The sequence below is a fragment of the Arabidopsis thaliana genome, chromosome 4 (assembly GCF_000001735.4).
Source record: "Arabidopsis thaliana chromosome 4, partial sequence".
Taxonomy (NCBI): Eukaryota; Viridiplantae; Streptophyta; class Magnoliopsida; order Brassicales; family Brassicaceae; genus Arabidopsis; species Arabidopsis thaliana.
The window spans coordinates 14,845,304-14,863,424 of record NC_003075.7 but is presented as its reverse complement, the minus strand read 5'-3'; the positions used below and the strand labels follow the sequence as shown (position 1 = coordinate 14,863,424).

General features: G+C 36.1%; 5 protein-coding genes across 6 annotated transcripts; 3 read left to right on the top strand and 2 right to left on the bottom strand.

Annotated features, from left to right (window-relative positions):
- Nucleotides 1-239: 239 nt before the first annotated feature.
- AT4G30390 (UDP-arabinopyranose mutase) lies at nucleotides 240-1,416 on the top strand. The gene is made up of 3 exons (NM_119185.2): nucleotides 240-635; nucleotides 949-1,078; nucleotides 1,161-1,416. Exons 1-3 carry the CDS (start codon nucleotides 519-521, stop codon nucleotides 1,199-1,201), a joined length of 288 nt encoding a protein of 95 aa, NP_194768.1. The 5' UTR covers nucleotides 240-518; the 3' UTR covers nucleotides 1,202-1,416.
- Nucleotides 1,417-2,185: 769 nt separating this feature from the next.
- Nucleotides 2,186-2,945, bottom strand: AT4G30380 (Barwin-related endoglucanase; the record flags this gene model as incomplete). 2 transcript variants are annotated; one of them, NM_001342008.1, is made up of 3 exons in its annotated part: nucleotides 2,186-2,342; nucleotides 2,435-2,708; nucleotides 2,840-2,945. In NM_001342008.1, the coding sequence occupies 3 exons, from the start codon at nucleotides 2,937-2,939 to the stop codon at nucleotides 2,336-2,338; spliced, it is 381 nt and encodes a 126-aa protein (NP_001328443.1). In that variant the 3' UTR covers nucleotides 2,186-2,335. The 2 variants fall into 2 exon arrangements, with proteins under 2 accessions (NP_001328443.1, NP_001320090.1); NM_001342007.1 differs by having other exon boundaries at nucleotides 2,225-2,342; nucleotides 2,435-2,702; nucleotides 2,840-2,939.
- Nucleotides 2,946-3,921: 976 nt separating this feature from the next.
- Nucleotides 3,922-4,981, top strand: AT4G30370 (RING/U-box superfamily protein). Its single transcript, NM_119183.3, has one exon. The coding sequence runs from the start codon at nucleotides 4,152-4,154 to the stop codon at nucleotides 4,680-4,682; it is 531 nt and encodes a 176-aa protein (NP_194766.1). The 5' UTR covers nucleotides 3,922-4,151; the 3' UTR covers nucleotides 4,683-4,981.
- A 424-nt stretch (nucleotides 4,982-5,405) lies between these two features.
- CNGC17 (cyclic nucleotide-gated channel 17) lies at nucleotides 5,406-8,731 on the top strand. Its single transcript, NM_119182.4, has 6 exons — nucleotides 5,406-5,674; nucleotides 5,886-6,642; nucleotides 6,727-7,025; nucleotides 7,130-7,241; nucleotides 7,325-7,561; nucleotides 7,637-8,731. Exons 1-6 carry the CDS (start codon nucleotides 5,646-5,648, stop codon nucleotides 8,363-8,365), a joined length of 2,163 nt encoding a protein of 720 aa, NP_194765.2. The 5' UTR covers nucleotides 5,406-5,645; the 3' UTR covers nucleotides 8,366-8,731.
- Nucleotides 8,732-12,176: 3,445 nt separating this feature from the next.
- Nucleotides 12,177-15,842, bottom strand: AT4G30350 (Double Clp-N motif-containing P-loop nucleoside triphosphate hydrolases superfamily protein). Its single transcript, NM_119181.3, has 3 exons — nucleotides 14,199-15,842; nucleotides 13,867-14,110; nucleotides 12,177-13,786 (listed from the first exon to the last, which is right to left on the bottom strand). The coding sequence occupies exons 1-3, from the start codon at nucleotides 15,392-15,394 to the stop codon at nucleotides 12,452-12,454; spliced, it is 2,775 nt and encodes a 924-aa protein (NP_194764.1). The 5' UTR covers nucleotides 15,395-15,842; the 3' UTR covers nucleotides 12,177-12,451.
- Between the last annotated feature and the right edge of the window lie 2,279 nt (nucleotides 15,843-18,121).

The window sequence follows — 18,121 nt, the reverse complement described above, 5'->3', positions numbered from 1 at the left end:
CTTCTGTATGCCGCTCGAACAATATTTATGTTGTCATCATCAATTCGACGGTATTAAGAAACTAAACTAAACATATTCAAGCCCGCGTATCCAGATTGGTGGGCTTGAGAGTGTAGTTTTAAAGCATTTTAACACTCAACAAAATTCGATGGCTTTCAATTTAACTTCGGCCCATCGTTAGGGAGCCCCGTTCACTGAAAGACAAACATGTTATCACAATCTCTAATTGGTAGGATCGAAACTTCGAAAGATTTAGCGATTTTTACAAACGCCGCGTTACGCGTTTATTACACAAACGCGAAAAAAGCGTCAGGAAAGATTGGCCCCTTGCGCACTCTTGCTTTTTTCTGGAAACGTCTCTGAACGACCAACTATAGATCGTGGAAAATTCAGATTCCATTGCGACGAAAAGAAGGCGGCGGATTCAAAGAACACCCAAATACAAATCGAAGACGGAGCCTTTTCAGCAATTTCGTTTTATTCAACCTCTGGAACACCAATCATCTCAAACTGATTGAATGAGAAGCCCTCCCCCGTCTCTGCTCTCCCTCACCGTCAACGCCGCCGTCTTAAACATCTCTCGCATCAACGATCTCTCCCATCTTCCTGATCACATCGTCCTTGACCTCTTCGCGGTAAAACCCCTTATCTCAATACTTGGTTTGATTCTGGCTCTGGGTTTTCGAATTTAGTGTAAAGTTTGAATTTTTAGGTCATCATCATTTGATTTTGAGTGAAAGTTTTAAGCTTTAGAGAGGTTAGGGTTTCAGAATCGTAGTATACTACTACTCTATATGCTTTGTGAGGAACAGTTGTTTGTGTTATTGATATCTCTTATCTGTTCTTAAATCACTGTTTGTTGTTGTTGTTTTTGTTTTTTGGCTCCATTACATATGTATTGATATTGCTGTTCCTAATTGATTCTATTGCTGTTTTTGTAATGTAAAGAGGACATTGGAAGCTGGGAAATTGAATGAGAGAGTTCTGAGACTCTTTATGGCATCTGGAAACGAAGAAGTTCTTTCTGTTATCGACGCCCTCAAAATCAAAATCAACGTTTCCCCGATCCTTCCTACTCGTAAGTTTTTTAGTGTTACTCTTTTCCCCTTCTGATCTTTACATGTCTTCTTGAAGCTAAAAAGCTATCCTTGTTTCTGCAGGATGTGATGAGAAGTTTAGATTGCACGGGACTAGACGATAGGCGAAAGGTGAATGATTACGCGATGAGCGAGTTTGAAAACTTGGTCCTATGTGTTTAAAGGTCAGTTCCTGATTGCAGTATTCGGATCATTTAGGTAGAAAAAACAATGTGAACAACTGCAGAGATACATTACCAGATTGAAGTCTGTATTTTTCTTCTCTTTGTGTGTAAATATGAAACGAAGGCGGTCAAATTATATATAAGCTTCTTCTTTCTTCCGTTCTTATGAAGTTTTATGCAATCATAGAAGCTTCTTGTTTGCTGCAGAGTTCTGTTATAAGTTTCTACTTTTGATAGCGTGGTTATCTGAATTCCACCAAGTCCATTTTTCCTCTTACTATATAAATATCGAGTAATTTGGCTCGAGTTAGTTCGGTTTCTTTCAGGGTTGGTTTTTCTTGGCAGCCGATGAATTCTTGGATTCATCGAAGTAGCCATCAATTAGTAGGGGTTCAGGTTTTTGTTGAATTGTGCTTAGTAGTTTGGGATATAGTAGTGACCATATTGTCATTTTTAGTTGTTACAAGGCTCTGAAGTCTGAACCATATTATATATAGGAAGAATTCATCAAGGTGCGATGATATTTCTATCATTTGTTGAGATCAAACCTTCGATTTATACATTTTGGAATAACCAGAGTCGCAGTCTCACGTTTTCATACCTAATGATTTAGAGTGTTCACTCAATCTCCAAGTTAGAGCAGGCTAATTTCGGCAAAACTCTTACCTGCAAACCATTATTTGGTATATGTGAGTGTACATAAATTGTCACCGGAATTAAACCATCAAATAACTTGTCACAAGCACTTTTTCTGCATATCCGAATTCGATGATGTGAAGAAAATGGTTGTACCAATTTTCAATTGCACATATGTCTGTCATTTTCAGATTATGTTACATGTAAAAACCAAGTATGGTTATTATATTTTGTTTTCAAAATGAGAATCAAAATAATAGAAATCAGTAAGTATTTCTTATCATGGTAGTTTACTTTGATTGGTTATCTTATTCTGTGTAAGCTCTCGACGATTTTATTCATATTTTGAAATACTATACAAAAGTCATGATGTGTGTACATTTTCCATTAGGACTTTCTAGACTTGAGCATTATTTTCCTTGATAGCTTCATCGACGTTTAGGCCCTGAAATCCAAATAAACAAACTCATAATTAAAATCCTGCTTTTCTAAAGTAACAAAGAATATTAAGTGATAAAGATTGGGAGAAATAATTACGGAAAATAATCAATGTTAATAATCCCAGCGACAGGATTAGCGATCTGAGCAAAAGCTTCTCGAGAAAGATCGAGCGTAGAAGCACAGCCACTGGGACAATGGTCAACGATCTTGACCTTCACGGATTTCCCCGTGCAAGGGTGAGGCACGGCGTTACGAGGTCCGCTGCATTTCACGGTGAACATTTTGCCACAAACTCGACCATTGTCCCATAATGTATCACTCGCTGCAGCGATCATCACTCCTTCTTGAGTACCTCTGTAACATGCTGATGCTATCAAACATGAAATAAAAGAAAATGATTTTATAACATTTCGCTGTAGGTTGATATGAAAATGTATAAGATAAGTTTGTTGTTTGTATTTGTTTTATAATTTTGGTAGTAAAACACACAAAAATTCTTACGAGTGTAACTTGTGTAAAAAGTTGCAATCCCGGGAGTTGCATATGAGAAAGAGAAGAGAAAAACAAGAACGGTAGAAAAAAACACAATACTTTTACTCATGATTCGTATTTATTTGTAAGAGTGTTTATCTTTGAAATGTGACATATCTATTTATATATCTGCTATATATTATATGACTAACTCTAAATATGCATGTATTGTAATTGTTTGCCATTGAAATATCTTTGACTGTTCCCATTTTTTAACATGTGTATAGTTGTAAATTTGTTATATTTAATTTCTTCTTATCTGTGTTGACTAAAGGTTTAGAAAGATTGTTATCCTCATTTGATAGCAAATTTACAGCCAAAGACTCCAGAAAACGTTTACTAACTACGCTGATCAAATTTGCCACGTAAATTTATATGAACAATCTCATAAAAACAATTCATCAAAAGGAAAAAAACTCTCCTTTTATAGGTCCTAAATGTAGTGAAATCAATATTTATGGACTAGTACATATGGAACAGTTATGAGGCGAGCGTTAATGGGCCGAACGAGACGATAAGAGACATTATTCTAAACCAAGCTCAACCACGAAGATAACCGGATCATAACCGCAAAATGAACCGGAATAAAACGTGAGAAACAACGAGATAATATTAAAAATGATGCAAAGAATTTCTGAATGTAAAGGTAGGTATGGTGACATAAGGAATGGAGTTACCGAGGAAGCTGCCCTTGTCGGATTGTCCTTATCACTTCCCACTCGGCATTACCAGATAGGAAGCTCAGAGGACAGAGATAATAATTGGAACCCAAAACTGAACCCTATTTTATATAATCTCATCACCAATACTTTATCCTTAAATGAAGTCTGGTTTCGCCCTTTGTTTTCTCCTCTAGTTTTCTTGTAACGCCAAACTACATTCTGTATGATCAAAATTTAGTAACATAATTTATCAGAACCCCATTGTTTTAAAACGTGTCTGTGTATTTGTGTTTATATACGCTTAATCTTCTTCTTTCTAGTTAAATTTAATCAATTTAATGAAAAATTTGGTATATAAAAAAAAAGACTTTGCTCACGAGTTCCTCTCATAAGGGCCAAAACTAGTTAAAAAGTTATCGTCAAAAACTGATATAAAAAAGATGTCCGAATATTCCCGCATATAAATATCTATCAGACAAACTCTTTTGTACAATATACTTTGAATCCGATAAATTTTCGATCTTCAAAATCCATAAAAATCTCTCCTTTATTTAGCCCTAAAACAGAGTATTAGAGTTTGATTCGTAAAAGAGAATATTTTTAATCTCCGCCGCAAGTCGATGTCGATAACGATTCCCTACGATGGCTCAATCTCCCGCGAGCCATCACCGTCTCCACCGCCGCCAAAAGCGAACACGAAGAATCTACCGACGAAGATTCTCTCTAACTTCCTCATAGGTCTAATCATGATCCCTGTAGCTATAACCGCTTTTATCTTTATCCTCACGTCTCTCGGTTTCACCTTCTTCTTCGCTTTCTACTGGTTTCTTCAACGAAACTATCGCCACCGTCTCCGCCGCCATCGCCGTCACGAATACTCAGATGGGTTATCTCCAAGATGCGTGAAGAGGCTTCCTCAATTCAAGTATTGTGAGCCTAGTTCAGAGTACGGAGGCGATGATTGTGTTGTTTGTATCGATGGATTTAGACAAGGACAGTGGTGTCGGAAGCTGCCTCGATGTGGACATGTGTTTCACCGAAAGTGTGTGGACTTGTGGTTGATTAAAGTCTCGACTTGTCCGATTTGTAGGGATAGGGTTTATAGATTTGAAGAAGGAAGAAGATGGAGACCACAAGGTGAAATTTTTTGATCGGTGGTTTTATAATTAGATTTGAAAGTGTGTTTAGTTTGTTATCATATTTAGCAGCAATTTTGGTTTTCATCAATAGTCATGTACAGTGTCTTTTTTTTTTTTTTACACGGCTTCACAATTGAAAGCTTGTTTCTTCACCGTTTGATGAATTTGATCCAATAAGAGAATGATGGGTTTCTGTAGAATTTAACTTAGTTTGAGGTTTGATTATCATGCCAATTATTAAATTCAATCTAGTCAATTACTGATAGAAATGTTGTCCATTTGTCACTTTAAACATGTTGCTTATGTTACCTTAATGATTTCTCATAATTTCACTTGAGATTCAGTGGTTAATCATCAATGTTTCTGTTTCAATTTGTCCATGATGAAGTATAAGTTCTAAGTAAAGCTTGGTTCATGTGATTTTAATTTACCTACTTCACCTCCAAAGTTATGTCAACTATGTTTTCAAGTGTGTGATTCAAAAGTTTATATTGAACATAAAAATAAAGGAGGCTAAAGAATCGTTTTCTGATTGGAATGTGAGATTGTGACTCACACGGAGAAAGTGATTGTGATTGGATCTGACTATAAGACTAAAGAAGTGTTTTTGTGAAGTAACAAGTAACATTGTCTAATTAGTGTTTTGTATTGTAAACTAATAATGACTTTGATTAACGAAATAATGTCACTTTAGTCAAATGTGTTGACTTTCTTGTCTTATACCGATGGCTCAAGTATTCCCAAGAAAAAAAAACAAATATCCCTCCGATTTCTGACTCGTCCCGTGACTCAGTGATTCTCCTCTTCCAATCCTCTCCGGAAGAACTAAACAAAAACACGATCTTTCTCAGATTTAGAGAGAGTAAGAGTGAGAGAGTGTCAGAGACACGAATCAAAGAAATGATTTTTAAAAGCTTCTGTTAATTCTAATTTGCATAGATTTGTTTACTCGAGCTTGAGCTTGAGCTTCTTCTAATGGAGTTAAGGAAGGACAAGCTTCTTATGTAAGTTTTCTTTCTCTCATCCGTCGGTTAGACTTACGTTCCTGAAAGTCTTCAACTTTGATTGCCCAGAAATTAAAAATTCTAGACTTTGCTTTAGATTTATCTCTTCTTTAGATGTTACAAGCTCAAGCTCCGATTTTGGGTACTGGGTTTAACTTAAATCTCTAGTTAGGTTTCAGATTACAGATTTGAGTTGTGTATTGCTTTGTAGGTTTTACTCAGAGGGGAAAGAAAGCAAAGAAGCTAAATGGGCAGTGAATGATCCAATGAGCAAATCTTATAAGCTCTCTTTACCTTCAGCACTAAGACCTGATAATCTCTTACCTGGAAATAGACTTAGATACACTGATGCTTCTAAGTCCAAATCTTCTAAAGTCTCATGGTACAAGACTATTCTTGATCCAGGAAGTGAGATTGTCTTGAAATGGAATTGGGTCTTCATTGTCTCATGTATGGTTGCTCTCTTCATCGACCCGTTGTACTTCTTTGTCCCAGCTATAGGAGGAGATAAAAACTATCCTTGTGCAAGGACTGATACAAGTTTAAGCATCCTTGTTACTTTCTTCAGGACAATAGCGGATCTTTTCTACTTGCTGCACATTTTCATTAAGTTTAGGACTGGTTTCATTGCGCCTAATTCAAGTACTAGAGTGTTTGGTAGAGGTGAGCTTGTGATGGATCCTAAGGCTATTGCTTGGAGGTATATTAAATCTGACTTCATCATCGATCTCATTGCGACGTTACCACTTCCACAGATAGTTATCTGGTTTGTTATATCGACTACAAAAAGTTACCGGTTTGATCATAACAACAATGCTATTGCTTTGATTGTGCTCCTCCAATACATCCCAAGATTCTATTTGATAATTCCGTTAAGTTCTCAAATTGTTAAAGCAACTGGAGTTGTTACAAAGACTGCTTGGGCTGGAGCTGCTTATAATCTTTTGCTATACATGCTGGCTAGTCATGTATGAATCCCATTCCTTCTTCTTCCATTATTTCATTCCTTAAATGTGATGATAATCAAAGCTACAATGTTTTTGTTGGGACAGGTGCTTGGTGCAGCCTGGTATATATTATCGGTTGATAGATATACATCGTGCTGGAAATCAAGATGCAATGGTGAAGCTGGCCAAGTTAATTGTCAGCTATATTACTTAGACTGTGATTCAATGTATGACAATAATCAGATGACTTGGGCAAATGTCACAAAAGTGTTTAAACTCTGTGATGCACGGAATGGCGAGTTCAAGTATGGGATCTTTGGGAATGCAATCACGAAAAACGTTGTGTCTTCACAGTTCTTCGAGAGATATTTCTACTGTTTGTGGTGGGGATTGCAGCAGCTTAGGTAATGGCAGAGATCATAGAAATTTTTTGATACCAATTATTACTCTCCTTTTGATTACAAGTTTTAGAATCTGATGACATTTTCCTGTTATTGTCATATTCTAGTTCTTATGGACAGAATTTGTCCACGACCATGTTCATGGGCGAAACCACATTTGCTGTTCTCATTGCAATCTTTGGTCTTGTCCTCTTTGCCCATCTCATTGGGAATATGCAGGTATGGATTCCTGCGTTAGGATAAGTTCTAAAAGTATCTGCTTTTGTTCTTATGTTTCTTGGGTTTTGCCTTTTGTTTGTTAGACATATCTGCAATCTTTGACTGTACGGCTTGAGGAATGGAGATTGAAGAAGAGAGACACTGAGGAGTGGATGAGACATCGTCAACTTCCTGAAGAGTTGAGAAACCGTGTGAGGCGATATGAGCAGTATAAGTGGCTTGCAACAAGAGGAGTCGATGAAGAGGTTCTCCTGCAAAGTTTACCCACTGATCTTCGCCGTGATATTCAACGTCACCTATGTTTAGATCTTGTTCGAAGAGTAAGTTTTTCTATTGATTTGTTTATCCTACAAATGGTTCAACTTTTAGGTTAACTACTATCTTGAATCATGCAGGTCCCATTTTTCTCTCAAATGGATGATCAGCTGCTTGATGCGATATGTGAGCGCCTGGTTTCTTCTCTGTGTACTGAAGGGACTTACCTTGTACGTGAAGGTGACTTGATCTCAGAGATGCTCTTCATCATCAGAGGTAGACTCGAGAGTTCCACAACCAATGGAGGCAGAACCGGTTTCTTCAACTCGATTATACTTAGACCTGGAGATTTCTGTGGGGAAGAGCTTCTTTCTTGGGCTTTGCTTCCAAAATCAACCTTGAATTTACCATCTTCTACAAGAACAGTTAGGGCTTTAGTTGAAGTCGAAGCATTCGCTCTTCGAGCTGAAGATTTGAAATTTGTTGCAAATCAGTTTAGGCGGTTACACAGCAAGAAGCTTCAACATACATTCAGATTCTACTCTCACCATTGGAGAACTTGGGCTGCTTGCTTCATACAAGCGGCTTGGCGCAGGTACAAGAGAAGAGTTATGGAGAATAACCTCACTGCGATTGAATCAATGGAAAATGAAGAAGGAGAAGTAGGAGAAGAATTAGTAGTAGTAGAAGAAGAAGAGTGTGTTGAGGAGAGTCCTAGAACAAAGATGAACCTTGGAGTTATGGTTTTGGCATCGCGTTTTGCAGCTAATACAAGACGCGGTGTTGCAGCTCAGAGAGTTAAGGATGTAGAATTACCCCGGTTTAAGAAACCCGAGGAGCCTGATTTCTCTGCTGAGCATGATGATTGACTGATGTATAACCAGGAGAAGAAGCTGACTTTGTTCCATAGAAGATCTTAATGACAAGAACACTACAGAGTAAGTTTCCTGTTCCTTTGGGAGACATAAAGAAAGAAACTCAAGGCGGGTTTTGGTTTGTACACTTAAACATCTTTTGTAATATAAGCTTGGAGAATTAGTTTTGTTGTACTATTAAAGAACTCGTTTCTAAATTCTCTAAATGTAAAGATGAGGAAGTTGAAGTGGATTATGTACAAATCACATCAAACCTTGCAAAATTGATTGAACCAACAAGGAAGTAAAAAGATGTCTAAGCCCATTCGTCAAAGCCCCTATATGCCGTGGTTACTGACTTACTGTAACGTTGAGAATAAGATGGTAAAGAAAGAAAAAATATATTTTCTTGAGCATGTTGCATATTGCTATCGACACAAGCTTCTTTTTAAAGAAAGGTAGACTCACTTAATCAATAGACATAAGATCATACTAATGATGAGTTTGGACTTTGGTCCATGGGAAAAAGTTAAAATGTTTACTTGCTTTCTCTACTGACCTAGATATGTCGGATCAAATCATAATCTACATTACAGGATTACATACATATTTGGGATTTTTCTTTTTGCAATATGGCCACAAGACCAGCTCAATGTAATCATGGATTCTTAGTCGATTTAAAAAGTTGTAAATATTTTAAACTAACATATTGAAAAGTTTCTGAAAATTTCTTGTCCCATATAATATACAAATAAATTTTATGGTCTTGAATGACAATAACAATATAGTATGGCACAAGAAGTTAGATTGAACGGAAACTGAATCATGAAAACAATGGTTTTCAACAATCATAATTATAGTAACATATATTAATATTTTGAATCGTTTATTAATATGTGAAATTTTTAAACATGCATGCATATATTAAGAGATGACATAGTAGTTGTACCTTATAGTGTGTAGTTGCTCACTAGAGAAGTTAAGTTCATGTCCCCTTTCCAAAAAGCTCAAATTCAACATTAGGTTTCAATCATGTAAGGTTGAGATCCGCGACCCCTTTTAGTTATAACATAATTTAATACATACTTATATTCGTAAATCATTATCTTCACATCCTTTTCATGCCTATAATTACAATAATTAAAAGAGAAAAGGCTAGAATATATATTAAACAGGAAATAGGTCTTTGAGTAAAGTTGCAGCATTTGCTACATTATTTTATTTTCCACTTGAAGACTATTCAATTACACTCTCACATTGATGATATTATGAGTTTCTTTTTGTCACTTCAAGATCAAGTATTGGCATGGTGTATGATGAATCTTTCTGTGAGATAAATTGAATCTAATTTAATATTTAAGAATTTTCAACTACTATAGTGTCCAATAGCTTAATCTTTCTCACTTTTGACAGGATATATTTAAGTAAGAAAAAATATTTAACTAAGTGAGGAGGCATAATGCAAATCCACCAAAAAGATAGAAAGAGAGAGACCATAAGGTCCATTTATATAACTAAATAATTGAATGATATAAAGGCATGTTTTGGTTTGTCTTCTCCTTGTTCTAGTGCTTCTCTTTGGCAAAAATCCTTTATTTCAAAATAATATTAAACTATATCCCCTTAATAATTTGTTGTCAATAATTAGGTTATCAGTTGCTTTATTTCAAACAAATCCGTATTTTTTAATACTTGAAAAGAATTGGAGATGCTTTTAGTTATGTATAAACAAAGTACCACAAAACTTCAGCCTTATCTTCCACTCATAGAATATTACTAATAGTATGTAATATCTAAAAAGGCGAAGGAAGTAAAAGGCAGTTTTGGAGGCTTTGTCTTCAAGTGTCTAGCAGAGAACCGGAGTTATACGACCTGTAAAAGCCAAAAATAAAACACGACTATTGCATCAACTTGTTTCAGTAATTCAAAATATATATCAAAAAAAAAATTGTATACTTAATAAGTCGTCTAGAAGACTTTCAAACAAATAAAGACATGTACTTAAAATCTCGAAATTATTTACTGTGTCGAAAATTGTCTTTCATCAATTAGATTTAGATGTACTATGCAGCCACTACAATATTGAAAATTTCATTAAAAACATATATATATATATATATATATATACGTAGGCATATGGACCATGTGAATTCACTAGGCATGCATGTAGTTGTTAAGTGGTAGATTTAGATATTAATGTCCAATGCATATGAATCCACTTATATATATGAAAGAGAATGTGAATACTCCTATCATATTAGCTATTAAAGAAACTCGCTACACTGAAAAAGGGTAAAAAATAATTCGTGATGACATATGATTAACTTGAAGATGTACCGATCGAATCAATGTAATTTAAATTCGATCTAGCAGTCTAAATTGAACTTGAAAAGCCATGGCGTCATGTATAGTATAGATCACTAGACCAAATGTCGTAGTCGTTTATTGTTATCATACGTTTAGTTAGGTTTAAATTTATTATCGGTAGTTGACCGATTTGTAGGTTGAAGCTTTGAAACAATGGTCATCATAAATGATAAATTCAAAGTATGACCCCAAGAGCACAAAAGGAGTGATCACTACGTGTGGTCCGATCGCTTTACATTTTGAATTTTGAAACATGTTTTGGTCAAACCGGTTTGGTGGTTTTCAACTTTGTTTTGATCTCCCATTTCTCTAAATCGCGTATTGACCAAATTGACACTCAAAGACGACTAATTTCCAGTGAAATTAAAACCCCAAATATCAAGATGTTATTCAAGATCCTAATATGAAGTCTATGAATTATATCAAAAAGGTTGACTTTAAAATCTAGATGCTTCAAATCCGATAACACTGGACAAAACAAAATTGGTAGATATAGATGGCGTAGATCAATTTAAAACGTGACTAAATGTGCATGTCATTATTTTTCTGGTGTGTTGATTTCTATTAAAAAAAGAGAGCAGAGATTATACAATAAATAAAACCTAAAATTCTAAAAACTATGGTGGTTTAGAGAATACAAGCTGTTGAGTGTTGACCCAAAAACGAAAGAATATGAGCTATGGTGGTTTAGAGAATACAAGCTATGAGATGATAATTAGCTTTCATGTTTAAAATTTTATAACTATAGTCTATAAGACCACACCATGTCCAAATTTGTTGTGTATAAATATATAGATATACTAATAAAGTGATTAGAAACATCATACATAGTGGAACAGCTCCACCGGAACTATACAAAATTACGAAAAAAACACATGCACGAGGTTCCTTGAATTGGCTATCAAGTAAGTACATGTATCAAACAACCTTTTTGTTAAAAACATTCACCATCAATCTTCATAGTATTAGTAACACTAATCACTACTTTGATTTAGCACGAATAATTCCCTTTACTCCAGCTTCTTTCGAATGAATTTAAACCGTTAGCTAAAAAAACTCGAATAAAAGATGACATATAAATGTATAAAAAAAGCAATGAGGTATTATTAGTCTGATATTGTCGAATGATTTATTTAATATATATTTGGTCCATTGTAGTGGTTGGATTTGCTGCTTTCATTCTAAAAAGGTGAAATAAAGACAAACCACATACTAGCCGAACCCACCTAATATTTAAAAAGTACAAACTTTCTACTGAAATTAATGTCTCCTGAATATTACAAAACTTATTATATAGTTTTCATGAAAATTCGATCTGCTAAGAGACTATAATATATTCCACAAAATTCCAAGAAGAAACATACGAAAGAATAATCAAATGTAACCTTGAATATATAAAAATATCCACTATGTCCCCAATTAAAAATCTTTATTTTGGATTAACTTTTTTGCTCTTATTTTTCAACATTTTAATATCATGAGATTCCTTCATTTTCTTTTGTAGTAGTATCTAACTTTCTACTTTCATATATAAGCTTGGGATGTATTCTCAGCCGTTGGTTTTAATAATAAGCTTTCTTTTTTTAACTGTTTAAATGTTTTACCGAACTTTTTTCCACCCCGCCAAAAAGACGGTTCGGAGACATCATTATATTTACATCTTTACCCTCACCAATTATCTTAATTACGAATCTACCCCTCACCGGGAAAAAAAAAAGAACAAGAAAAAACAACTCAAACGACCACCGTCCTGATACTACTCGGAAGATACCCTCCGGAGATTCGATCATTCAGATCATCTTCAAGCTCGATCCTAATCACAGAATCTTCCGAAGACGAAACTCGAGATTTCACGCTATTCAAGCTCGAACCCATTGCTTCCTCAAGCCATTCCTCTAAGCTAATCTTACTTAGCCAGATCGCACCTGCAATTCTCTCCAAAGCATCATCTTCAATCTCCACCGTTAGTCCATCCGCGAGACCATTTGAGAAACGTTTCTTTAACGATTCAGCAGTTTTGCTCTTGATCGAATCAAAATCAACCGGTCTAAAGAGTATAGCATCGTCTACTAAACCCACTAGCTTATGAACGAGGTTGCCATTATCTTCTTGATCATGCTCGACTGTTACATCACTCGATGAATCAAATTCAGCTGCTTCGTTCAAATCAAAACATATCTCTTTCCTCTGTTTTGTTTGGTCATTGTCGCTATAAAGCCAATTCGGTTTTCTTTTTCGGGTTTTGCTGCTGTTGCAAACAGAGAGTCTTAACTCCCATCCTTTGTTCACCAGAGACTCTAGTCTCGTTTCATCGATAGAAGCAACGTTTTTCGCTGAACCGAGCGATGAATTTGCGGTAAGGATAATAATGACGTTCCCTAGACTAACCTCACGCCCATACGAATCGCAGATTCTCCCTCGTTCAATCGCTATCTTCACGTTGTTACGCAGCAATATATCCGCTTCATCGATATCTTCCAAAACAATAACCGCGAAAGGATTTCTCCTAACCGCTTCCGCGAATCTATCCAACGCTGTTTTACCACGGATGTTTAAACCATCATCCATCCTAGAACTAGAACCAAGACTGATGGTTATCGGTTGGCTACCCGAAACAAGATCCGATAACGCAGACGCCATTTTGCTCTTCCCAGCTCTGTCTGGACCTGTGAACATCAACCATATATCACCCTTCGATTTCCCATTACCATGTTTGCATTCTGTAATCGCTGCTGCTACCGAAGACGCTGCATCGTGCTGCCACCAAACGCTTTTCGCTAATCCCTTTAGTAGCTTCTTGAATAAATCGATATCGAATGAATCTCCTAGCTTTCCAAAACGCGCTTCTCTGGTCTTCTTCTCAGGTGAGGATAAACCTCTGTTTGGCCGTCCAAGAACCAAATCTGTCCCGACCGGACTCCCCGGTGGAGTTATATCCGATCTTGTGTTTATTTTCATCATAGACAGCGTAGAAGGAGCTATTCTTTCAGACACAGACTGATTCGGATGTAAACGCAAACATAAGTCGTTCCATTTCTTCTGCAACTCCACAATCTGTTGATCTTTCGTCTACATAAAACAAAAAATAATCAATTCTCACTTTCTCTTTTCATAATATCTCTTGGAAACTAATTTGTCAAATCACTTACCAGTTTCTTGTCACCATCATCATTAGCTTTAGCGTTCTGCAACCACTGTGGCAAAACCGACCGGTTATCTCCGGTTAAATCTTTTTCCACCTTAGCTACGTCGTTTTCATAACTCTGCAAACACCGAGAGCAACAGCTCATTTTACTCATCGGAATCTGAAAGCTTCTCGTCGGAGATATCGATTCAATGGAAATGATGTTGTTGCTTAATAACATAGCGTTGTTATTGTTATTGCTCCCAAGCCTAATCAAAACAAAAACATCTAATAAATCAGAAAAATTGAAACTTTTGTCAAGAAAATCAAAACTTTCAATTTGAATAAAGAACAAACCTTGGGAATATCGCCGGAAGAGAAGATTTGGCGGCGATCGGAATAGCTTGAAGATCCCAATCATTCTCCATTGATGGATAATAAACTTGACATCGAAGATAAGTCTCACAAGTAGCTGTACCAATGAAACATAACCTTCCTTTATATCTCTCCAGAAGCTTCCTCATCTCCACCACAGCTCCACCGTTTGCCGCCGGATGTTCCACTAACCATTTCAAATCTCCGAGATCAAGAACAACGCCTCCACCACCGATCCGAGTCTCCACCAAACCGGAGATTTCACCAAGCCTCGTCGCCAATTGTGAAACTAACTCTTTCTCCAAACGAATCACCTGAAAATTACGAAGCGCTCCATCGGAGAATTCGCCGTTCTCGATCTTCTCTAGAATCTCTTTCACCAGAATATGAGGCTCTGAATCGCCGACGAGAACCGGGTTACGTTTCCGGGTTCGGATCATAATCTCAATGACCCGTTTTGCTTCATCTGTCCTCTGTATCATCATCCCACTTTGCATACCAACGCCGGGTTGTTGTAACCGGGGATTAAGATAAAGATTCCGGTTAACCGGTGCCGGTACGGAACGATAACCGAACCCAATTGCAGACGGGTTAATAATTCCGGGTGAGCCGGTTTGTCTCGAATTAGAAACAGAGTTACCAATCAACGACTGTTCGATCGCTGACTTCACGGCGGGGCTAGAGAAGCTAGCTTCACGCATGACCCGACTCACACTCGGGTCATCAAGAATCGATATAATAAGCTGTTCAAGCTCAACTTTCACAGCCAAAAGCGGTTGTTGCTGTTGCTCAGGACATCCACGTCGTTGATGAGCTTGAGCACGTTTTAAAGCCGCGGTCAAAGCGTTTGAAAGTAGCGGTTCTTGCGTTTGCGACGGAGAAGAAGAAGAAGACGACGAAGTAGTGGTTGTTGTTGTACTAGTTGTAGGGAGACGTTCGAGAGCGACGCTGAAACAGAGCTCGAGAGCTCGACACTGAAGTGGGTGAGAAGAGTTTGGATGAGATTTGATACAAGCTTGTCGGAGATAACCAGAGGAAGAAGATAAGAGAGTAGCTGCCACGTGTAACGGTGTCGTGTGGCCATGGTTACGACGTGTGGCTTCAGCAATCGACTGGTTTAAAACCGTCGCTGCTTCCGGCGTCAGCGTTTGCTGTATAGTAATCAAATCTGCTCTCATCTCAAAAAAACTTTTCTCAACAAGAAGTTTTTTTTTTTGGTTGTGGTTTCTTCACCTTTTGTTTATCTTATAAAGAAGAAACCTTTGCATAAAGAACTTTTAGGACCGGCCACAAGATATTTAAAAGGGTCACGAAAAAATGCAGAGGAGAAAAGTTGTTTAATCAGGTAAAAAAAAAGAAAGGATCAAACACAAAAGATGGCTTTTTACAGAAAAACAAAAAGCCGATCAAACAGAAAGGTAAAAAATCGAAGCTTTTGTTTGAATTGTCTTTCTCTTTCTCTGTGTTTCTGTGGTTTTTGCAGTGTGTGTGTAAGCGCGTGGGAAAAGAAAGAAAATTTGAGGAGAAGAAAAGGAAAGATTGGATCATTTGCCTTCACAAGAACTTATAAACTCTCTCATTATTATAGCTTTCTATGTGTATCTATTTGAATTTATTCGACGCCAAATATTATAAGGAGCATTGAGGAGATTACGATAGTGTCCTTTTGTGTCTGCGGCTATAGAGAATAGTAACCATGCATTGAGCCTCAAAGTCATTAACTTGGTTTTGAAAATTGCTTAATTTCTTCATTTCTAGACCAATTAACATCTACTTAAGTATTGAGACCCAATTATTAAGATTAAATTATTTGTGAATTGTGATGACAGAGAATTAAAACTCGAAATAGGTACTAAATGAATACCGATATAGGTCTTAAAACGGCGAATACGATGCTCTGTTTTCAGTGTCATCTTTCGTATTTTAGAAGAGATATTAGTGTTACTATTTAAATAATCATCAAGACTACAACAAGTTCATGCACAAGATTGGAAGAAGATTTATTAACGTTTTTTTGTAAGTTGCTGCTATACGGTTGAGAACAAACTTTATATGGAAAAGATTAGAAATTTGATATTGATGTTTACTACTACTAATTAAAACGTTTGGAAAAAAGCAAAAAATTAAATTACTAAGTTTAGATGAATGTGGGGAAAAAAAGAAAAAGGTAGCAACTAATAAAGTTTTGATGACGAAATTAAAGTTTGAATCTAGTCATAGTAATGAGACAAAAGTGTTCACGCGTTTTAAAGTGGCGCGTGTACGATAATTGCTTGAGTGCCTTTTCTGACTCGTGATCAGCTTAGGTGGTGATCGGTGTATGTCACGCGCTATTGAAAACGTGTGAGTTTTTTTGTATTCGTTGGGTTTTTTGTTTTGTTTTAAAAAAACGAAATATCTGTAAATCACACGCAATCCCTGCAAAAGGAATCGACTCAAAAAGCTTTTTCACCTTTTCGTATTTTGCCTTTTTATCTCTCTGCTGTCTCTTTTACGCCGATCCAAAAGCTCTTTTATTTTTATTTTGTAGTTAGCATTTTGGAAATCAATTGTAACATAGAACTTCACTTTGAAGTAAATGAAAAGGTTGAACATATAAATTCTACGAGTTTGATCTTTCTGACTCGAAGGTACGAGAATTACTTCAAACTGTTATAGCTTATGTGTGTTTAATGTATCATCGATCATGTGCCAGTCTTGCTTTTAGATTTGGAACTGAAATACAATCCAAAGTGTCACAATCATTTTGAAAATAACGTTTTAACTTTTCTATTAGAAGAACCGGAAACAAATTGAAAAGAACGTAACATAAGTGTTACGAATTCATTTCCTTGATACAAAGATCATAATTTTGATTAAATGTCTTTCCATCGAAGCAAGATAAACGCTAAACTTGAATTATAACAAATCAAAATAGCCAATGGCTGCACGACAACTTGACATCCTTTTGGAACAAGGAAAGAAATTACAAAACATTGACGATCGATTTTGTTACCAACTTCACTTGTATCATTATTTGGATAAAGAATATTAAATGCAGAGACAAGAATGGTAAGGTCATCACATGTGCCGATGTGCGAGCCGACCCAATAAATTCAGAGACCATTTAATAGACAATCTTTTTGTGCTACATGACTCTTACTTCTTCTACACCAAACAAATTGTCCTTATTTCATTTGTTACCTCTCATCATTGCAATATGTCTACGAAAAACTTAATACTGTACTTTACGTGAGATTCAATTTTTCAGAACCAATAATGCTATGGAGTATCGACTATACATACTTTCATGTTTCATACTACAAACTACATGAATAAATTTATAAGCAACGAAAGTAAAGAGGTGATCAAGTATTCATTAATTTTATTAGTATCCAGAGGATTCCGGATTAGAGTACAAATTAATCTCTATAGTATGTTGAAGAGCTCTCATGGTTTAAAATTCTAGGTTTTGTGAGACATTTGTAATTTAGAAGAAATGTGAGTACAGTAACCATGCACTCACTACAATTATTATCCAAAACTAATTGTGGACAACTTCAAAACTCGTCCAAGTAGTCGAATCATATTTACTTTATTCATGTGATTTACCATCGTCATGAGATATTGTAGTCGTTATAAATATAAATGAGATAACTAGTTTTAAAAATGCCGTAATCATTTCTAAGAGAAAGAAAAAAAAAAGTTTAAAAGGTAAAATAATTGGGGAAAGAGTAACGCACGCTTTGCCTTTAGGGTTACGCGTTTATCGAGTTCACTCACTTTTTAACCAACTCCTTTGCAGCCTTTTTTACACCAAACTTTTCTCTGTTATACTCTTCTCTTGTCCAATTCCACACCTCTTCTTTCTACTTTCGAATATACAGTTTCATTTAATTATTAAATAGTACTACCATAGTCATGAT